At 43.7% G+C, this 17093-nt stretch overlaps 2 protein-coding genes across 6 annotated transcripts in view; one reads left to right on the top strand and one right to left on the bottom strand.

Annotated features, from left to right (window-relative positions):
- Positions 1–1936, top strand: part of CBR4 (carbonyl reductase 4) — a 109722-nt gene extending 107786 nt beyond the window's left edge. Inside the window, exon 5 of the mRNA XM_049864839.1 lies at positions 462–1936. Coding sequence (XP_049720796.1) covers positions 462–589 — 128 coding nt within the window. The 3' untranslated portion in view covers positions 590–1936. The remainder of the gene's footprint in view (positions 1–461) is intronic.
- PALLD (palladin, cytoskeletal associated protein) overlaps positions 1–17093 on the bottom strand; it is a 388152-nt gene that overhangs the window by 49139 nt on the left and 321920 nt on the right. For 3 of the 5 annotated variants that reach the window (XM_049864820.1, XM_049864819.1, XM_049864821.1), the window contains exon 10: positions 8033–8671. The exons of the other annotated variants lie outside the window; for them this stretch is intronic. In XM_049864820.1, the coding sequence (XP_049720777.1) occupies positions 8033–8671 (639 nt within the window). The remainder of the gene's footprint in view (positions 1–8032; positions 8672–17093) is intronic. 5 annotated transcript variants of the gene reach the window in all.

Here is a 17093-nt window from a genome sequence, read left to right as displayed (position 1 = left end):
TTCTGTGGAAGAGGTAGCATCTGAGATAGACCTTGTCAAATGGTGAGGATGCAGACGAGTGGAGATGGGGAAAGGGAGGGATGCAGAGTCAGCATAAAGGCACGGAGCAAGAATCCCTTTTCACCACTTAAAACCACTATGATTTGGGCTTCTTACCTAACTGCTGCGTGCCTCAGTTTCCTCCTCTGTAAAATATGTGCATTGATAACACGTCTTATAGGTTGGGGAAACGACATAAGTTAATGTATGTTAAGCACTTAGAACAGTGCCTGGCACAGTAATTGTGGATTTGCAGAGGCAAACAAAATATTCAGCATGGAAGCGAATCACAGAGATGTGACTGGCTGAGGGAAAATGAGTGAAGGGGAGAGGAAGAAGTTAAAAACGTGTCAAGAATTCCTGACCAGCTTCCAAGGCTGTGCAGACAACCCCTTACTTTTCTATGCTCAACTCTGTTCCAGGTGCTGGAAATACAACATTGAACAAAACTAAGTCACTACTTACAGAGATTATATTCTACAGTGGGGGTGGCACAGAGGAGATGGAAAGAAAAAAAGAATGGAAAACAAGTCCACATGAACCAAAGTAGGTGGTAAGTGCTAGTGACAGGTATGTGAGTAGATAGTATATTGGACAGTGTGCTCAATCAAAGCTCTGAGGAGCTGACACTACAGCTCAGGCCTGAATCACAGAAAAGTGTGGGGTGTATGAAGACCCACATGGAGAGCCAGGCAGTACAAAGGGCCTACTCCAGAAGGAGCCTGGCAGGGTCAAGAGATGGACATTGTGACCCTCAAAGAAAGAGGTTTAGCATACAGTATTTCTCACACTTATTTTAATATGGAACCTTTTCTGTTTTTCAGAGAGCATCTCATTGGACTAAAGTAATTCAGAAAAATCTTTAGGAAATTGTGTTAAAAACTGAGGATAGGGTTTAGGGATAGCATATAAGGTGAGTATTAGGAATCAAAACAGAGTATTTGGAAAGAGGAGGTACCAGGAAAGAAAAGTAGTTAGTTATAAGATTTTGAGGCAAGTTTTGGCAACTGAGTTTGCTTTCCTATAAAACAAATTCTGTGTTGGAGTGTGATGCAAGATGGCTGTGGGTCTGCTCTTCCAAATGGCACCTGCTTCTAATAAACAAATAGCGACTTGTAAGGAAATAAAGAGTATCTGGTGAAAAAGAGGTAACTTCCCTTCATGATGGCTTGCACAGTTAAAAAAGAAAAAAACAAAAGGCTTGTTCGAAGTAAACTGTTACTAAAACCAGAACTTTTCACAAAAATCCATACTTAGAAGCCAACCTTAACTGGTAAACAATTCATAACAAGCCTCCCACAGTCCATCCTTCAGTGTACACACACTCAGCCCAACTGTGTAAAAGACATTACTGATCTGTTTACTCTAGCTTCAACAGTAAGCCACTTGCATTTAAAAATAATATTCATGTGGTTGACGGTAAAAACATCTCAAACATGTACACAAGTATCTGGAAGGTAAAACTTTGCAGATTCAACCACAATCAAATCCACGGAGGTTTTTCCCCTTTCTTTTTTTTTGGCTACTGAATAATCTTGAATGCATCCTTCCCTTGAGATACACTATTCCAGGTCAGTCCCATCAGTATATTTCAGAAACTCAAAACTCCAGAGTACAACACTGATTTAAGGGGCCATGTGCCTGTCTAGTAACCAGAGACTCATTTAACTACAAAAAGTCCTCTTTTCCTCCTATTCAGCAAAATTTGATAACTAAATTCCACAAAACTTCAGAGTGAGCAAACTCATCAATACACTGGGATGTAGGTATCCTTCATATCCAAGAATGTAATATATGAATTAATATATAAAAGAGCCCAATATATGCAAACTCAATTTGTGTATATAAACTCTAATTTTTTAAACTGAATTTTATTATAAAGCCGAAGCTAAGGCTTTAGAGTACAAATAGTGATTACCTTAAGCTCCTATTTAAAGGAAAACAGATAACTTATTCTATTATTTTTGGGGTTCTCTGAAGAATAAACTCACACATGTGCGTGTTCTCCACCTACTCGGTCATTCTGTAGAGCTTAGTACAGAGCCATCCCCAGAACTGAGCTGGTTTAAATTCTGAGCTGCTCCGGGGCAGAAACACTTCAATAGAACTACAATCCAGTCGTGGCAGACGTGGGGGGCCTCTCCTACTAACTGGCTGGGAAATACTTGCCCAGGATTCGATACAACTTTCTGTGGAATCTTCAATGAGATGGGACCCTAATGAGCCCAATGTCAAGACTTTGCGAAATCCCCCAGCCCCTTCAGGTTCTGCTCCCTAAAGGAGAATGACAAGGCCCCATGTACCTGTTTCCTGCAAGACACGGGAAAGAACAATGAGACAATGTCTGCAAAGTCCAATGCAGCTTCTGTCTTTTGGGTTCTTTTTTTTTTTTTTTTTACAGGTTACTATGGAGCCCTGGTGGCCCAGTGGTTAAGAAGTTGGCTGCCAACCAAAAGGTCAGCAGTTTGAATCCACCAACAGCTCCTTGGAAACCCTATGGCACAGTTCTACACTGTCCTATAGGGTGGCTATGAGTTGGAAGTGACTCGACCCAATGCGTCTTTTTTTTTTTTTTAATCTAACTACTGTCTTGACTTGGCAACTATCTAAATGCCCAGGAACATGAATTTAAAAGAAAACTAAATCTTAAATCCATTACAAACTTTTCCTTAAGACTCAGGTGATTTTGTTTTGTTGCTTCTGTAGCAGTTTCCTTTGGTCAAGAAATTCAGGTATGCATCACTTAAGGTCTGTTTGGGCAACCTCTACCGCATATATGTTCTTGGTCCCATCAGGTTATAAGAAGAGTCCAGAAACCTGGGACATAGAGGTTGATGTGCTTTGCTAAGTATGGAGATCTGATCTGTCTCTCACTAGTTCTCTGGGTCCCTGTCTGCTCTGGCTCTGGAGCTGCAGGGGGAGGGGGTCCCAGCGCCCATCCACAGATGACTGTCCCACTGTGCTCACCTCAGGCAGGCACCACACAGGTGCCACCAGAGCCTCCGAGGGGGATGCCCCACCAAGGCCGCTGCCCCACTTGGCCTGGGCACCCTTCATGTGACACTCTGGCCGAGACTGTGGCTGCTCCCACGTGGCAGCCACTGAGCGGTAGTGGCTTCGGTGGTGGCAGGAGGAGGAGCAGGAAAGGCGGCCTAGGGAGGAGGTGGAGGAGGAAGCAGAGGAGAGGTGGGCGGGGCTGAAGAGTTTAAAGCTGGTTGTGGTGGTGAAGGCACGCAGGAAAGAAGGGAAAGGAGCTGGTGGTGCCGCAGGCCAGGAGGCAGCAGGCTGGATGGCAAGTGCATGCCCCCAGCAGACCAGGCACCAGCTCTCAGAGACCAGGTGGCGACCACACAGGACCTGCAGCAGTGGAGCCAAAGTTTTCATGCAGTCTCTCGGCAGAACAGCTGCAGTGGGGGTCCCAGACCTGCCTGGTGACCATCCTATGCACCTCTCTCCTGTATATAATACAGTGTTCGAACAACGTCCACATCACATAACGTCCTATTTCATAGAATGTATTGTGACGTTAAGCGACACACACCTGTATTAGATACCAGATTTCTTAGTGATCAACCGAAGCCATACACCCAAGGCTAAGTCACACTACTCCGTCTCCTTGCTTGGGCTTTTTCCAGAACTCTGGGAAATCCCTCCACCTCTTGGTCCCTCTCACCTACAGTGCAGAATGGTGACAATGCCCCACCCATCTGAGAAAGAGGGACAATGAGACAATGTCTGCAAAGAGCTGAGTGCCTAAAGAATAAAAGCTCTCCTTAATACATCTATATAAAAGCTGTTATTGACACAAGCTCTTACTTGTAACAAACATGGGGTAACAATTCAAACCAAAGCCCTACTCACATAAAAGAAGCAATTAAGAGTACAGACCATTGTGGCACTATGGCTAAGTGACACTCCCTTATGAGAACAGATTCCAGGAATGTGAAGGTGGGCAAAAGGTACAGTGCCAATCTGGTTCCCGGGGCTGGGTCTGATCTGATTTACCCTTCAGGCTCGGTATAGCTGCTCAGAGACCAGCAGACGCAAAAATGCGGCATGGGACTCTGCAGCTTTTCCCTGTGTGGTACTCCCAAAACCTCTGGGTTCTCAACATCTCTTAGGGCTTGATTTACAGTACAGAGGAAGGGAGTTACAGCAATGGAAACTGTAAAACTAACAGCAATAGCGAGGGGAACAGGGTGCATTAATTTTGTAAAAGTGCCAATAGATTTCTTCCTAAGGCATGCTCTCCTCACGGCCTCTATCAGATTTAGTCAGCTTAACGTTTGTGTCTGTCAACAGCTTTGAGCAGGGTGATATTTTCTCGGCCAGTAACCCCAGTAACCTCGGGGAAGAATGCAGCCGCCTGAAGAAAGAAAGGCACTAGAGACACTGGGTGTGAAGAAGTTTCCCAAACCGCAATCAACCAATGGCCACATACCATTGCTGCTAGTCTGAGGCCCACTGTCTTTTGCCTTCTTGAGTTGTGGTTTAGCGCTGGCACCATGGTCTTTGCCCCTGCTTTGAACTTTGCTATCCAGGGATATGAGAAACAAAACCTCATCTCCACAGACTCTTTAGAAACTTAGTTCAGACCAACCTACTATTCCTCTCCAGATTAAAATAAGAACTATGCTAATAGACACACAGACATGGAGTAAAATAGCAAGTGTACAAATGATGATTAAAAACAAAACAAAACAAAACAAAAAAACCCAAAGATATCTGAAATTTGTATTTAAGATTTTAGTCAAACAAGACAGGTGAAAAAAAATCTCCTGACTTGCTGCTTCACTGAGTCATGTCTAATCAGTCTCCTTCCTGGCCCCGGATATTATAGGGCAAACCACCCAAACAGAAATAACACATACAAGTGAAACGGAACTTGCCGTTGTGATCGCCACAAGTGCCCAATGCAATATAAGCGAAAGTAATTCATTTCTATAACAAAATAATTCATTTGACAATAGTTTAGCAGTTCCTTCAAGTTCAAGGATGTCAATTAGTCACAGTAGCCCTGAAGGGACACCCAATTCTTGGCAAATTATTTGAATTATGATGGAGAAATAGCCACATTTCTGTTTGTAATTCGGAATGCAAATGACAGGCTCCACAATATGCCAGAGAAGAAATGTTTCAAAAGGCACATCAATCAAACCGAAAGAATGTACTCTCCAAGAGTTTTGTGACTTGGCAACAGGAAAATTCCTTGAAGACAAAAAGGTACCATATTCGAATGATTCACTGGGCCGACACAGAGCCAAAAGTCTGCAACCTGGCATTGCCACTTGTCTTTGCTGTCACAGCACATAACCATCTTTGAGTGCAGTTCCCTATAGCCACAACATCAGAATGATTTCACCCTATTTTTTAAGAAATGGCAGGAGCTACGTTGTGGCAATGCTCATCAGGTATTTTGGCTTCATCAAATGAGTAACTGTGATCGATGCTAATGAGGAGCAAGTGCTCCTGATACTTGAGTTAAGCCCTTAAAAGTGCTTATCTTGAGAGAGTTTCAAAATCAAAGACTGGAATCAACCGCTGGTTCTGCTAATGGTAAGAGGCACGACCACCTAATCCCTGTAAAGGGCTAATCTTTGATCAGATTCTCCATGAGACATATTAAAACTTTTCTCTCTGGGAAGCAAGACTTGGTCCATTTTATAACGAGAGAATGAAAAGTGTCATGCAACAAACTCCCATTTTTGAATCTCTCTAACAAGAAGCAAGGATGGCAAGACTTCATCTCACATATTCTGGACATGTTAACAGGAGGGACCAGTCCCTGGAAAAGGGTATCACGCTCAGTAAAGTATGAGGTCAGCAAAAACGAGTAAGACCCTCAATGAGACGGACTGACAGTGGCTGCAACAATGGGCTCAAGAATAATGATTGTGAGGATGGTGCAAGACTGGGCAGTGTTTTGTTCTGCTTTGCATGGGGTCGCTATGAGTTGGAACCAACTTAAAGGCACCTAAGAACAACAATAACAAGAGTAGGAAAGGCCTGGTGATCTACTTCCAAAAAATCAGCCAGTGAAAACCCTATGAAGCCGTTCTACTCTGACACGCATGTGGTCTCCGTGAGGTGAAATCAACTCCACACCAGTTGGTTTTAACAGCTTCTTAGCAGCAAGAGGAATGAACGCTCAAACAGAAAAATAGGGGAGAAAGACAAAGGTTTTCCTCAGGCAAGCTGACCGACTCAACTTTCAAATGAAGACCATTATCACGTCCTCACTATACAGATTCTGCTCGTTCGTTTGACTGACTTATTTACATATTCATTTGACTCTGCTTCTTCCAATAAGGATTTGAAAAGTAGCCGGATTTCAAATATAGTATTTATGTAATCGATATTCAGAAAGTGGCTGCCCAAACAAGACACTACTAACTGCTGCTTTGTGGATACACACTTTGCAGATAGCGATATGATCTTTATGGTGGTGTTAGTACATCCTAGTAAAGGAAAGCTTGTACATATTAATGAAAATAACCTGAACTCTAAGGTCTGCTCGTTGTTATCCTTTAGTAAGATTCCCTTCTTTTCCCCTTGAATAATTTTTGGCTTCCTGCAAACTCTAAAGTAGAATTTCAACAGGAAGAGTTGAGATACGGTAACAGGCTTGACCTTTGCTAGCACGTAACTCATTTTTGAACATTTTAGTAAAATGAGTAAGGGCTAGTTTTCACTCAGTACAACTTTCCAAACACTTGTATATGTTTCTTTTGAAGGCTCTACTGTACTTTTGTACATGCCATCTTACTTATCCTCATAGTTTTCCTACTGTAAAGATTTCAGAAGACTGCTGCATCATTGTGATGTGAGGAGGGACAAGTAACAGACAATCTGCAAAGAGAAAACTAAGACAGAGAAGCCACGATCGCCAACTAGAGCTATCACTGTTGGCCAGGGACAGGGCTGGCACGACCATTTCTTCATGAGTCAGAATTGACTTGATGGCAACAGGTTTGTTTTTTTTTTATAGGTTATATATTTGCATCAACAACAGAGAGACATTTACATGTTTTCTCCCTTCTGATCTATAACTAAAAACAAAACAAAAACCTGTTGCCAACAAGTTGATTCCAATTCATAGCAACCGTATAGGACAGAGTAGAACTGCCCCATAGGGTTTCCAAGGAGCGGCTGGTGGATTCAAACTGATAAGCAGCCAAGCTCTTAGCTACTGTGTCACCAGGGCTCCCATCTATCACTAGATGTACACAAGGCTTATTTCTTAATTCTGTTAATTGGGGCATTTCAAAAACACTAAGTGTATGCTTAATAACCAAGTCCCTACAAATTTACTGTAATACTAATCTGAAATATTATGTAGTTTGGTGTTAAGAGCATGAGTTTTAGAGCTGGACATGGATTCGAATGCCAGTTTAGTGGCTATATGACCTTGCGCAAGTTAAGTACCGGAGTCCTCGGTTGCACGTGGAGCAATGACACCTTTACCGATGTTGTTATCAAATGGGATGACATATGTGAATCGCTTAGCACAAGGCTCAAAAAACGGCAGCTAATGCCACCATCAGTGTCATAATTATAAAGAGGATTGTGCTGATTTTGGATAGCTCCTGATGAGGCTCTTGTATTTTTTAATTATGAGAAAAAGGGTTCATCTTAGTAATAAGGTAGCTATGCAAGAACAGCCTGGTAGAGTTGCTGAGAAATTATTTAAAACTAGATAGCAGGAAAGATGCAAAAATGTGACAGTGTACTCCTATAAGCGTCCCAAACCACAAAACCAAACCCGTTGCCAATTCCGACTCATAGGACCCTACAGCACAGGGCAGAACTGCCCTATAGGATTGCCAAGGAGGGGCTAGTCAATTGGAACTGAGGACCTTTTGGTTAGCAGCCAAGCTCTTAACCACTGCGCCACCAGGGTACCTAATAGCTTATAGGCGCCCTTTCACAGTGGGTGTGTGGGAGCTGCAGTGTGACATTAGGCAGACCGGGGCGGACGCGCGCTGTCACTCACGCGGGGGTGACCCCCTTGGGCAGCCCCAGGGCGTTGACGGCGACGGGCTGCGGCTGCGAGGGCAGCAGGGCGCTGAGGAAGACCGCGGGCGCCTGGCCGTGGCTGTAGCGGGCCCCGGGCGAGGGGCAGTGGGAGCCCGGGCCCGGGAGCGGCGGCGGCGGCGGGAACACGTCGGGCACCGGGAAGGCCGTCGTGGGGCTGAAGACCGGAGGCGGCGGCGGGGGCGGCGGCGAGGACGGGCCCCACGGAGCCTCGGCTTCGGCGGCGCCGAAGGGCTGCGCGAAGGGCGGCACGGGCGCGCGGCCGAACTGCTTCAGCGTCGGGGACATGGGCGACGGGAGGCTGGAGGAGCTGGGGCTGGAGGCCGGCGTGCCGTGGCCGGACGCGGGGCCCAGGTTCTGCGCGGCGATGAACTGCTTGGGGCGCGCATAGTTGAAGGTGCCGGAGGACTGCATGGCGGGGGCGGCGCGGGAGGCGAGCGCGCTCATGGGCTCCGGGGAGGCGGGCGACGCGCAGGCCGCGAGCTCGGGGGAGGCGGGCGGCGGCGGGAAGGGCGGCGAGGGCGGCGCGCTCCGCGGGCCGCTGGCCTCTCGTTCCAGGCGGATTTGGTTCTGGAGTTGCTGGATCTGCAGAGCGTCCCTGGGAGGAGACAGAAAAGCGACATCTTCAGAGGGTGAAACGGAAGGAATGTTTATTTTAGGTGGTCAGTTTAGCTGGGGAGCATAGCTTTCCATTTATGCCAGCTCCGAAGTATGCCCGGTGATTTCGGCAGTTATTAGTCTGAAGTTAAGCTGCCTGTAGTTAATTCTAGACAAAGCTCCAAATCCATTCAATATGATTCGTCATCTCCAAGTCTGAGTTAAGTTTTATCCAGGATGATTGAAACCAGTTCACAAATCGTGATGGAAATTTTGTCCGACTTCCCGGAGCCATAATTCATTGTAATAGAATCAGACCGAAAAAGTTTGACATGAATTCTCAGTCCTCTCATTCATAGCCATTTTTTTTTTTTTTTAAAGAATTCTATTAGAACTAGAAAGTTAAAAGAAAAAAACCTGGCACGTTGTTTTTGGCAGACTTAACCCACAAAAAGACTTAAAAAAAAAGACTTAGGTTAGTCCAATTTGCCTACTTCAGCGCTGTCAATTGTGTCAATTCAACAAATATCACAGGCTGGTTTTTTTTGAAGACCTCCTTTAATCTCAGCATCCCCCCCCCCAAAAAAAAGCCTTTACTGTATGCACAATTTTATTACTCAACTCTGAATGGCCAGTGACTTATGCAAACCTTAATACCTAGCAATATTTTGTGTCATATCTAAAACACATGCTCGCAGTTCTTTAAATATTTTCTCTGGAGAAAAGGTCATCTGAATTTTAATTTTTGTAACAATAAAAGCTAGTGAGCAGCTAGCCTTTGGCTAAAGTGTCACTCTATTTCACTCGAAAGCTTTCTTGGTTAGCTCAATTGTACCTCCAAGATGTTTGCCTTTATTCTTGTCAGACAAACCGGTGGCTGTCAGAAGAAAGTAGAACAGAAGGTGGCGCTGTAACAAGCAGCTACAACAGGAGATGGACAGGAACAATTCCATGAACAGGCAAAGCTATGTTTCTAACTTTAAACTTCTTAAAAGTAAAATATAAAACCCAAAACTTTCTTATCTACAGGCCTTTAATCTCCAAAACCCCAGCTTTCAAAAGCTCAAAGCAATAAAAGGAATTGAAACTGCTGATAAGTAAAAAAAAAAAAAAAAGACTTAGATCTGTTATTAAGGATCATTAGACGGGGAAGCATAAAGCAAAGAAGTTAAAATACTTCCCCCTGGGCCTACTACTCTCTTCTTTAAGTATCCAGTCAAGGGACTACTATCCATGAAAACACAGACCAAAGAAACATGAAAGATCTTCCCAGTTTTTTGGGAGCTGAAAAGTATAGAGAAAACGGTTCTGTGTGCTTAATCTGTGCAGAGTATCAAAGATCCCAACAGCAAAGAGCTTTGTGGGGTCCTGCTGAATCTGATTTGAGTGTCTTAAAAGCAGCCGCACTGCTGCCGGGGCTCACCAGATGTCTGTGTGGTTTGGGTACACTGTCCAGCACATCTGCTCCTGCATTTAGGTATATAAGACTGGCCCTGGAATAAACCAAAAACCAAACCAAACCCAGTGCTGTCCAGTCAATTCCAACTCATAGCAACCCTGGAACAGAACTCATAAAAACCACCCACCAGCCCTAAAACCATCGTCCATCCAGCACTCTCATTCTGAACCCCCAAACACTCCTTTCTGATCTCCCTTCCTTTCCCATCTTTTTTTTTTTTTTTAGTATTTCCTGTCTATGGCAAAATGCATCCCATTCCTGGACTGTTTATCACTGACAATCTTCAACTGACCTGTGCACCTGGACTGGCTGTGCTGTGTGGTCTTCCTCAAAGGCAAAGGCAGTACTCTCTGCCACCCTGGGCCCAAGAAGCCAGAGCCACAGCTGTGTTTTATGGTATTTTAATCTTGGCCTAGCATCAGCAAACAGCTGTGGGTGGTGGCTTGGCCCAGCCGGCCGCAGGCATCATATCATGCCCTGTATCTGTTGTGATAGTTCTTCTGTCCCCAGGATTAGGGAGTGGCTCCTGAGAAGTCTTCAGGAAAGCCCAGACTACCACTTTATTGGTCGTAACTTTCTCCGTGGAGTCCGTTCTACTCATTCTGGCAATAAGAAGAACTTGCTAGCTCAATCTGGTTTAAAGCTGCTGAGGTGCTACTTTTAGTAATAAATGACAGTTTCAAGCCATTATTAATATAGCATTTCACAAAAAATGAAAAGCATTCTAGTGATGTGGCTGCTAGTGTACACTGCAGTGAAGACCCTGGCGAGGGTTCCTGCTTTCTCCACTTTTTTCAGTTGGTTCAGCACTGGGTGAGGAATATAATATGAATGCAGGGAACTAAAAGGGGCTGGGAAGAGAAAGCAAAGACAGTATTTTGAATCGGCAGGTGTCTAACTTGTTTTCTGTATTAAACAGGGATTTTTTTTTTTCAATGCCTGCATTAAACGGATCTGAACCCTATGTTCTGAGATGACAAAATGCACAACTCGAAAGCATTTTCTCAATTCTTGTGAAGCTATTTTTATAAAAGCTAATTTTCAGAGAGAAAAAAGCAGAGACAGAAAAGTACCAGGAAGGCAAGACTGTCTGTGCCCTTTGGATATTACCTATAAGTCATTTTTTAAAAAAATTCATCATGTTTCCGGTCTCCCCAGTCCTTCTTACCTCTGAAAACAAAACAGGGAAATGAAACATAACTGAACCTTTTCTCTTGCAAATACGGTATAAAGGTTGAGAAGTCAGGCTGAGAGTTCTAGACAGCTCTAGTTCCAATGACAACACTTTGTAATCATTGTTTCAGTCTTATTTTTTAACTGTGTACTTTATTGTTTCAGTCTTTGATTTTGCACAATTACTTCAGTAAATTCCTCCCAGTTTCTTTTTTCCCCATCACACCTGCAGTTCAACAGGTCTAAGAAATTCCCTACTTTTACCCTTCTTGAATTCCAAAGATTTCAATAGTCAAGGAAATAAGACTGTCCAGGCTTTTTGTTGTGCACCCATTACAGTCCATTTGCAAATGGAGAAAATGGGGTTTTAAGTAACTTGTACAAGGTTACCGAGCCAAGTTACCTGCAGAGCCAGGTTAGAACCTGTGTTTGCCTCTGGCACCTTCCACTATACCACGCGTATCAACATAAAAGAACCTTGATCTACAGTGTGATTAAAAAAAAGAAAAAATTGTGGTCTTGTTTCCCTCTTAGTGACACAAATGGTTTGTGTTTGACCACTAACCTAAAGGTTGGTGGTTTGAACCCACCCAGTGGTGCTTTGAAGAAAGACCGGGTGATCCGATCCCATAAAGATTGAAGCCAAGAAAACCCTATGAAACAGTTCTCCTCTGTAACACATGGGGTTGGCATGAGTTGGGATCCGCTCCACAGCAATGGCTGTAAGGACTCTCCTTACCTTTGGCTCCTTGCAGCCATAGCAACCAGGGCCTTTAAGATCTGAGTCCTCAGTCAAGGTGAGGTTTGACATATTAAAGAATAACTGACTTCAAACTTAATTCTTTTCAGGATGAAATGATCCAGAAATGAGAAGGCCTCAGCAATTTAGGAAGGAAGTGTGTAAACAGTAACTCAAAGGATTCCTCTCCTACATTATAGAAAATGAAGAACCTTTCTATCCTCACCCCAGTGGTTTACACAAAGCTTTCAACAAGAATAGTTTTACGGAGTTGAATGGGGCAAAGACTTAGATTTAATGGGGATAAAAAAAAGGAAGATCTAGAACCCAATTTACTTTCCAATTCAATAATATCTCCTCTTGATAGGTTAAAGCGACCTTGGAAAAAGTAACTAGGCTAAACACACAGATTAGGAGTACCAAACAACAGTGCAGTCCAAGAGAACAAGGCTAGATGTGGACTGTCCTGGGTCTTAGCTTGGAACTCAGCTCTGCCAGCCACTAGCTGGGGGTCACTGAGAGGGCTGAATGAGCACAGTGCCTAAACAGAGTATGAGCTCAATAAACATTCCAAGGTGGGAGAGAGACCTTTACAAAATGGAGGACAATGTTTCACTTACCCAAAACTAAACCTGTTGCTGTCCAGTTGATTCCAACTCATAACGACCCCATAGGACAAAGCAGAACTGCCCCATAAGGTTTCCAAGGAGTGGCTGGTGGATTCAAACCACTGACCTTTTTTTTTGGTTAGCAAAACCAAAAACCAAACCTGTTGCGGTCGAGTCGATTCTGACTCATAGAGTCCCTACAGGACAGAGGAGAACTGCTCCATAGAGTTTCCAAGTAGCGCCTGGTAGAGCTGAAATGCCAACCTTTAGGTTAGCAGCTGAGCTCTTAACCACTGCACCACTTACTGCAGGGGATTTTCCTCCTTCCCTCTTCCCAGGGCAAGGCGCTGGCCAGGGAACAGCAGTGGTGGGAAGCAGAATATGGGTGCGGAGATGGGGAACTGAAGATGGGGGTGAGCTGCCAGATGAGCTAAGACCTCTTCACAGCTGCTCCTTGCCCTTCTCCCAGTCACGAACCCACCGACTGGGTGGGAAATGGTGCTCGTCATATGGTTAGCACTGAAATGACTGATTTTACAACTCCAGGAGATAGACATTATTATCTCCACTTTTGTTATTTCCCCAGAGGTTCGAGAGGGCAAGTAACTTGTATAACAGCACCCAGTTTGTAAGTTGGCAGAAACTGGATTTGAAGAGTCCTCAGTAAACAAATGAAGTTTATTAAAATGTTACTTACTATCGCTACATATCACTTTTTCTCTGGGGACCTGCAGTCTAAGCTCAAAATAAATGACATGAGAGTGAGCTTTTAGAAAATAACTTCTATGTAAATTGGAAATCCCCAGTATGTCTCTCTGGAGCAATGTCGGGATTGCAAGAAGCCATTTATTCTTGCTCATACTAATAAAGACTGGAGTATTTATAATTGTCTGGAGGACCTCTTGGGATCACGGAGCTGGAAACCATTTTTACTCTAAAAATAAACATGCTGTTGGTTTATATTTTCCCTTTCATTTTTGATTGCATGATACGGAAGCCGTTGTATGATGAACTGTTGCAACACTGTGTCTGAACCGGGGGCTGCTCTGGTCCTGCTATTTACAAGTACGTTGAAGGCAGGGACAGTGACTTTCAGCATCCTCACAACACCCAACTGAACAGTAAACATGGCAGACACATCACTGTCAATGACAACAATGATTAATTTTTAAATGTTAATTTCTGTACAAAAAAAAAAAAAATTTTTTTTTTTTACTGGGCTCAGCAGGCATATTCTGTCCTGCACTAGGAGGGCCCCACACTGGACTGACAAATTTTAAGAATTTTCAAATGAAGGTAGATAAGTGAATTAGGGGACACACTGGTGGTGTTCTCACAAGATATTCCTCTCTGGCTGGGACTAGCTCAGTGTCACACACATGAGAGAGTTCAATACATTAAACAGTTCTCGGAACTTACAAAACAGAATATAAAGCCCCTATGAGAGCTTTGGTACAGGCAGTACTGACAAAGTTCTATCTATGCCTGCATTATATTAAGATTTCAGTTGTCTTGTTCTGGCTCTAAAACTCATGGTCCTAATTTATGTCTTCATATCATATACCCTCCACTGCCTTCAAGCCGATTACAACTCATAGCGAGCCTATAGGACAGGGTAGAACTGCCCCGTAGGGTTTCCAAGAAGCGACTGGTGGATTTGAACTGCTGGCCTTTTGGTTAGCCGCTGTAGCTCTTTGACCCTGTGCCACCAGGGCTCCCTTCATACCCTAGGAACTATGATAGGAAGACACAGGTCTGCTGGGGAAGGGTCAGTATCCAAGAACTTGTTTTGTTTAGCACTGACTAATTATTGCCCTTTGGTAGAAAGTATATAAATCACAGTGTTCAAAACAATCATTTTACACAATAAAAATGAGTTTATAAAAAAACAGCTGCTGTGGAATCGATTCTGACTCATGGCGACCCCATGTGTATAAACCAAATAAGAAGGCATTTCATTGAGTTTAAGGAGATTATGAAGTAAGAATTCAAATACATCCCCCGAGGGTCGGGGGGGAGGGCAGGGATAAAGACTTGGAATTTCCACAAAGTACTGTGAACAAGAGAATGTTCAAATCAAGTTAAAATTCACCACTATGTGGGAACGTGTGCGTGTGCTTAACATATATGGCAAAATGACATAGGTTTTCTTTATAAAGGTCTATTCTTTGATCTTTAATTCATTCTGAGCCCTTTGCAAATCATGCGATTTTCCAGACAGAGCTGGGACTGAACACAATTAATTACAGAGGAGGGTTCAGAGGAGAGGTGACTTGAGTGAAGTCAGCACACAACCTGAGTCTCTTTTAGAGAGACTTGTCTCTTGCGCTTAGACTAAGAACCGCATTTGGCTCCTCTACAGAAAAGCAGTAGCTCTTTATGTCTTACTACATAAAGTCGATCTCTATTTGAAGTCATTCCATGTACCAAGAGCAAGCAATTGCTGAGCAATTTATAATCCTCCTGAGAGTATCACAGGACGGCCGTGTCTCTCCTGTAGCACAAGGAAAAAGGACGGAGAAGTTGGAAGACGGTGTTCTGACAAGGGTCAGTACAGACACGAACCATTCCTCAGAAGCTGGATCCTGCAGCGGGCTCCCCAGATGCAGGGAATTATTCTGTAGGAGCTCTGGGGTGATCCAGCCTCCCATGAGCTACATGGGCATTCTGGCTCTGCAAAGGAGGCAGAACGTGGTCCAAAGCATTCACAGCCCCCCACCCCGGCAAAGGAGGCAGAACGTGGTCCAAAGCACTCACAGCCCCCCACCCCGGCAAAGGAGGCAGAACGTGGTCCAAAGCACTCACAGCCCCCCACCCCGGCAAAGGAGGCAGAACGTGGTCCAAAGCACTCACAGCCCCCCACCCCGGCAAAGGAGGCAGAACGTGGTCCACAGCATTCACAGCCCCCCACCCCGAGAGAAAAGAGCTCGCACCCTGAGATAAAGTGCATGTGCTTAAGAGACGGGCTTTAATGGCGTCTGCAGCTGTGAGGCCCCCAATCAATCTGAATGAACGTAGATCAATGGCGTTCCGGCCTCAGCCCCTCTTTCGGGAGGAATGTGAGGTCAGGTTTGAACAGCATGAACTCCGCCATCACAGTTAATGCCTTGAATAATTTCCCTTTCGATTGCTGCGAGAGCTAGCGAGAATCGGCGGAACCAGCTGCTCATGCTTATAAAGACGATGTTAATTTAGTGGACACTGAAAGGAAAGGAATGAATACGGACTGCGGCCAACTGAAAATGTTTGGTATTAACTATTAACACGGACGAAGAACATTTTTGAAGAAAAATCTGTTTTCCAACCTTTCCTGTCAATACTTGAGGCAAAATCAATCATCTCATTTCTAATGGAAACACCAAAGGAAAGCTCCCCGTGAGAGAGATATTGAGACATTTTAAGGTTGTAGCGTAAAATCTCTTTGAGATTTGGAAGAATTGCAAAAAAAAAAAAAAAAAAAAAAAAAAGGACACAACTGTCTTGCAGTGAAATAAAGAATCTGGCACATTTCAAGGCTTCATATGGTTTATGTTTTCTCAAATTTCCATTTTATCATTGCAAAGAGGCCCTTCTGTGTCATTCCTATTTTGGCTTATGCTTGCTGAATTGAATATACTAAAACACTGGTTTGTAGTCTGTGTTTGTAAGAATGAATTACTACTAAGGGCAAAGTGTCAGGTTATTCAAAAGAAATAACCACTACCTGCCCACCAAATAGAAACCCTGGTGGTGCAGCGGTTAAGAGCTTGGTTGCTAACCAAAAGGATGGCAGTTCAAATCTGCCAGGTGCTCCTTGGAAACACTACAGGACAGTTCTACTCTGTCCTATACGGTCGCTATGAGTCAGAATCAACTCAACAGCAACAAGTTTGGATTTTTTGGGTTTATTCACCAAATGTTTTCATTCTACTGAAAGCACAAAATAGCAGTTTTATCAATTCTCTGCCCTCAAAACATTTTCTTTATTGTCAACATCTTTCTACTCATGTGTAAGACATCCATTCAATAAATACTTGCTGAATTTAAGATCATTAGATTTCTGTAAAGTATGAAATTATCTGTTCCATCAAGCTACGGCAGCAGGAACCTGTGGCTGTGTTTTTTAAGGGGCGTAATCCCAGAGATCAAGGCCATAATTATGTAAGTTATTAACATTTAAGAACAGACTCAACCAAACAGAGAAATGTTCAGGTATTGGGGAGCTTCAGTTCTACTTCTAGTTATTTAGATATTATATTATGCATTTTTATTTTAAAGTTGAGAAACATAATCCCACAGAGGATATGGAGGTTACTTTAGGATAACCTCCATATCCTCTGTGGGATTATGCTTCTGAACTTTAAAATAAAAATGTGTAATATAATATCTGGAGAGTCCTAATAAGCTTTTAGATTTTATGACCCCTGCTCTTTAACCCAGTAATATTTAAACACCATAAAGTGAC

Source organism: Elephas maximus, chromosome 21, assembly GCF_024166365.1.
Source record: "Elephas maximus indicus isolate mEleMax1 chromosome 21, mEleMax1 primary haplotype, whole genome shotgun sequence".
In the NCBI taxonomy this organism is placed as follows: domain Eukaryota; kingdom Metazoa; phylum Chordata; class Mammalia; order Proboscidea; family Elephantidae; genus Elephas; species Elephas maximus.
The sequence above is the reverse complement of the archived record's forward strand: the minus strand, read 5'-3'. Positions and strand labels throughout refer to the sequence as shown.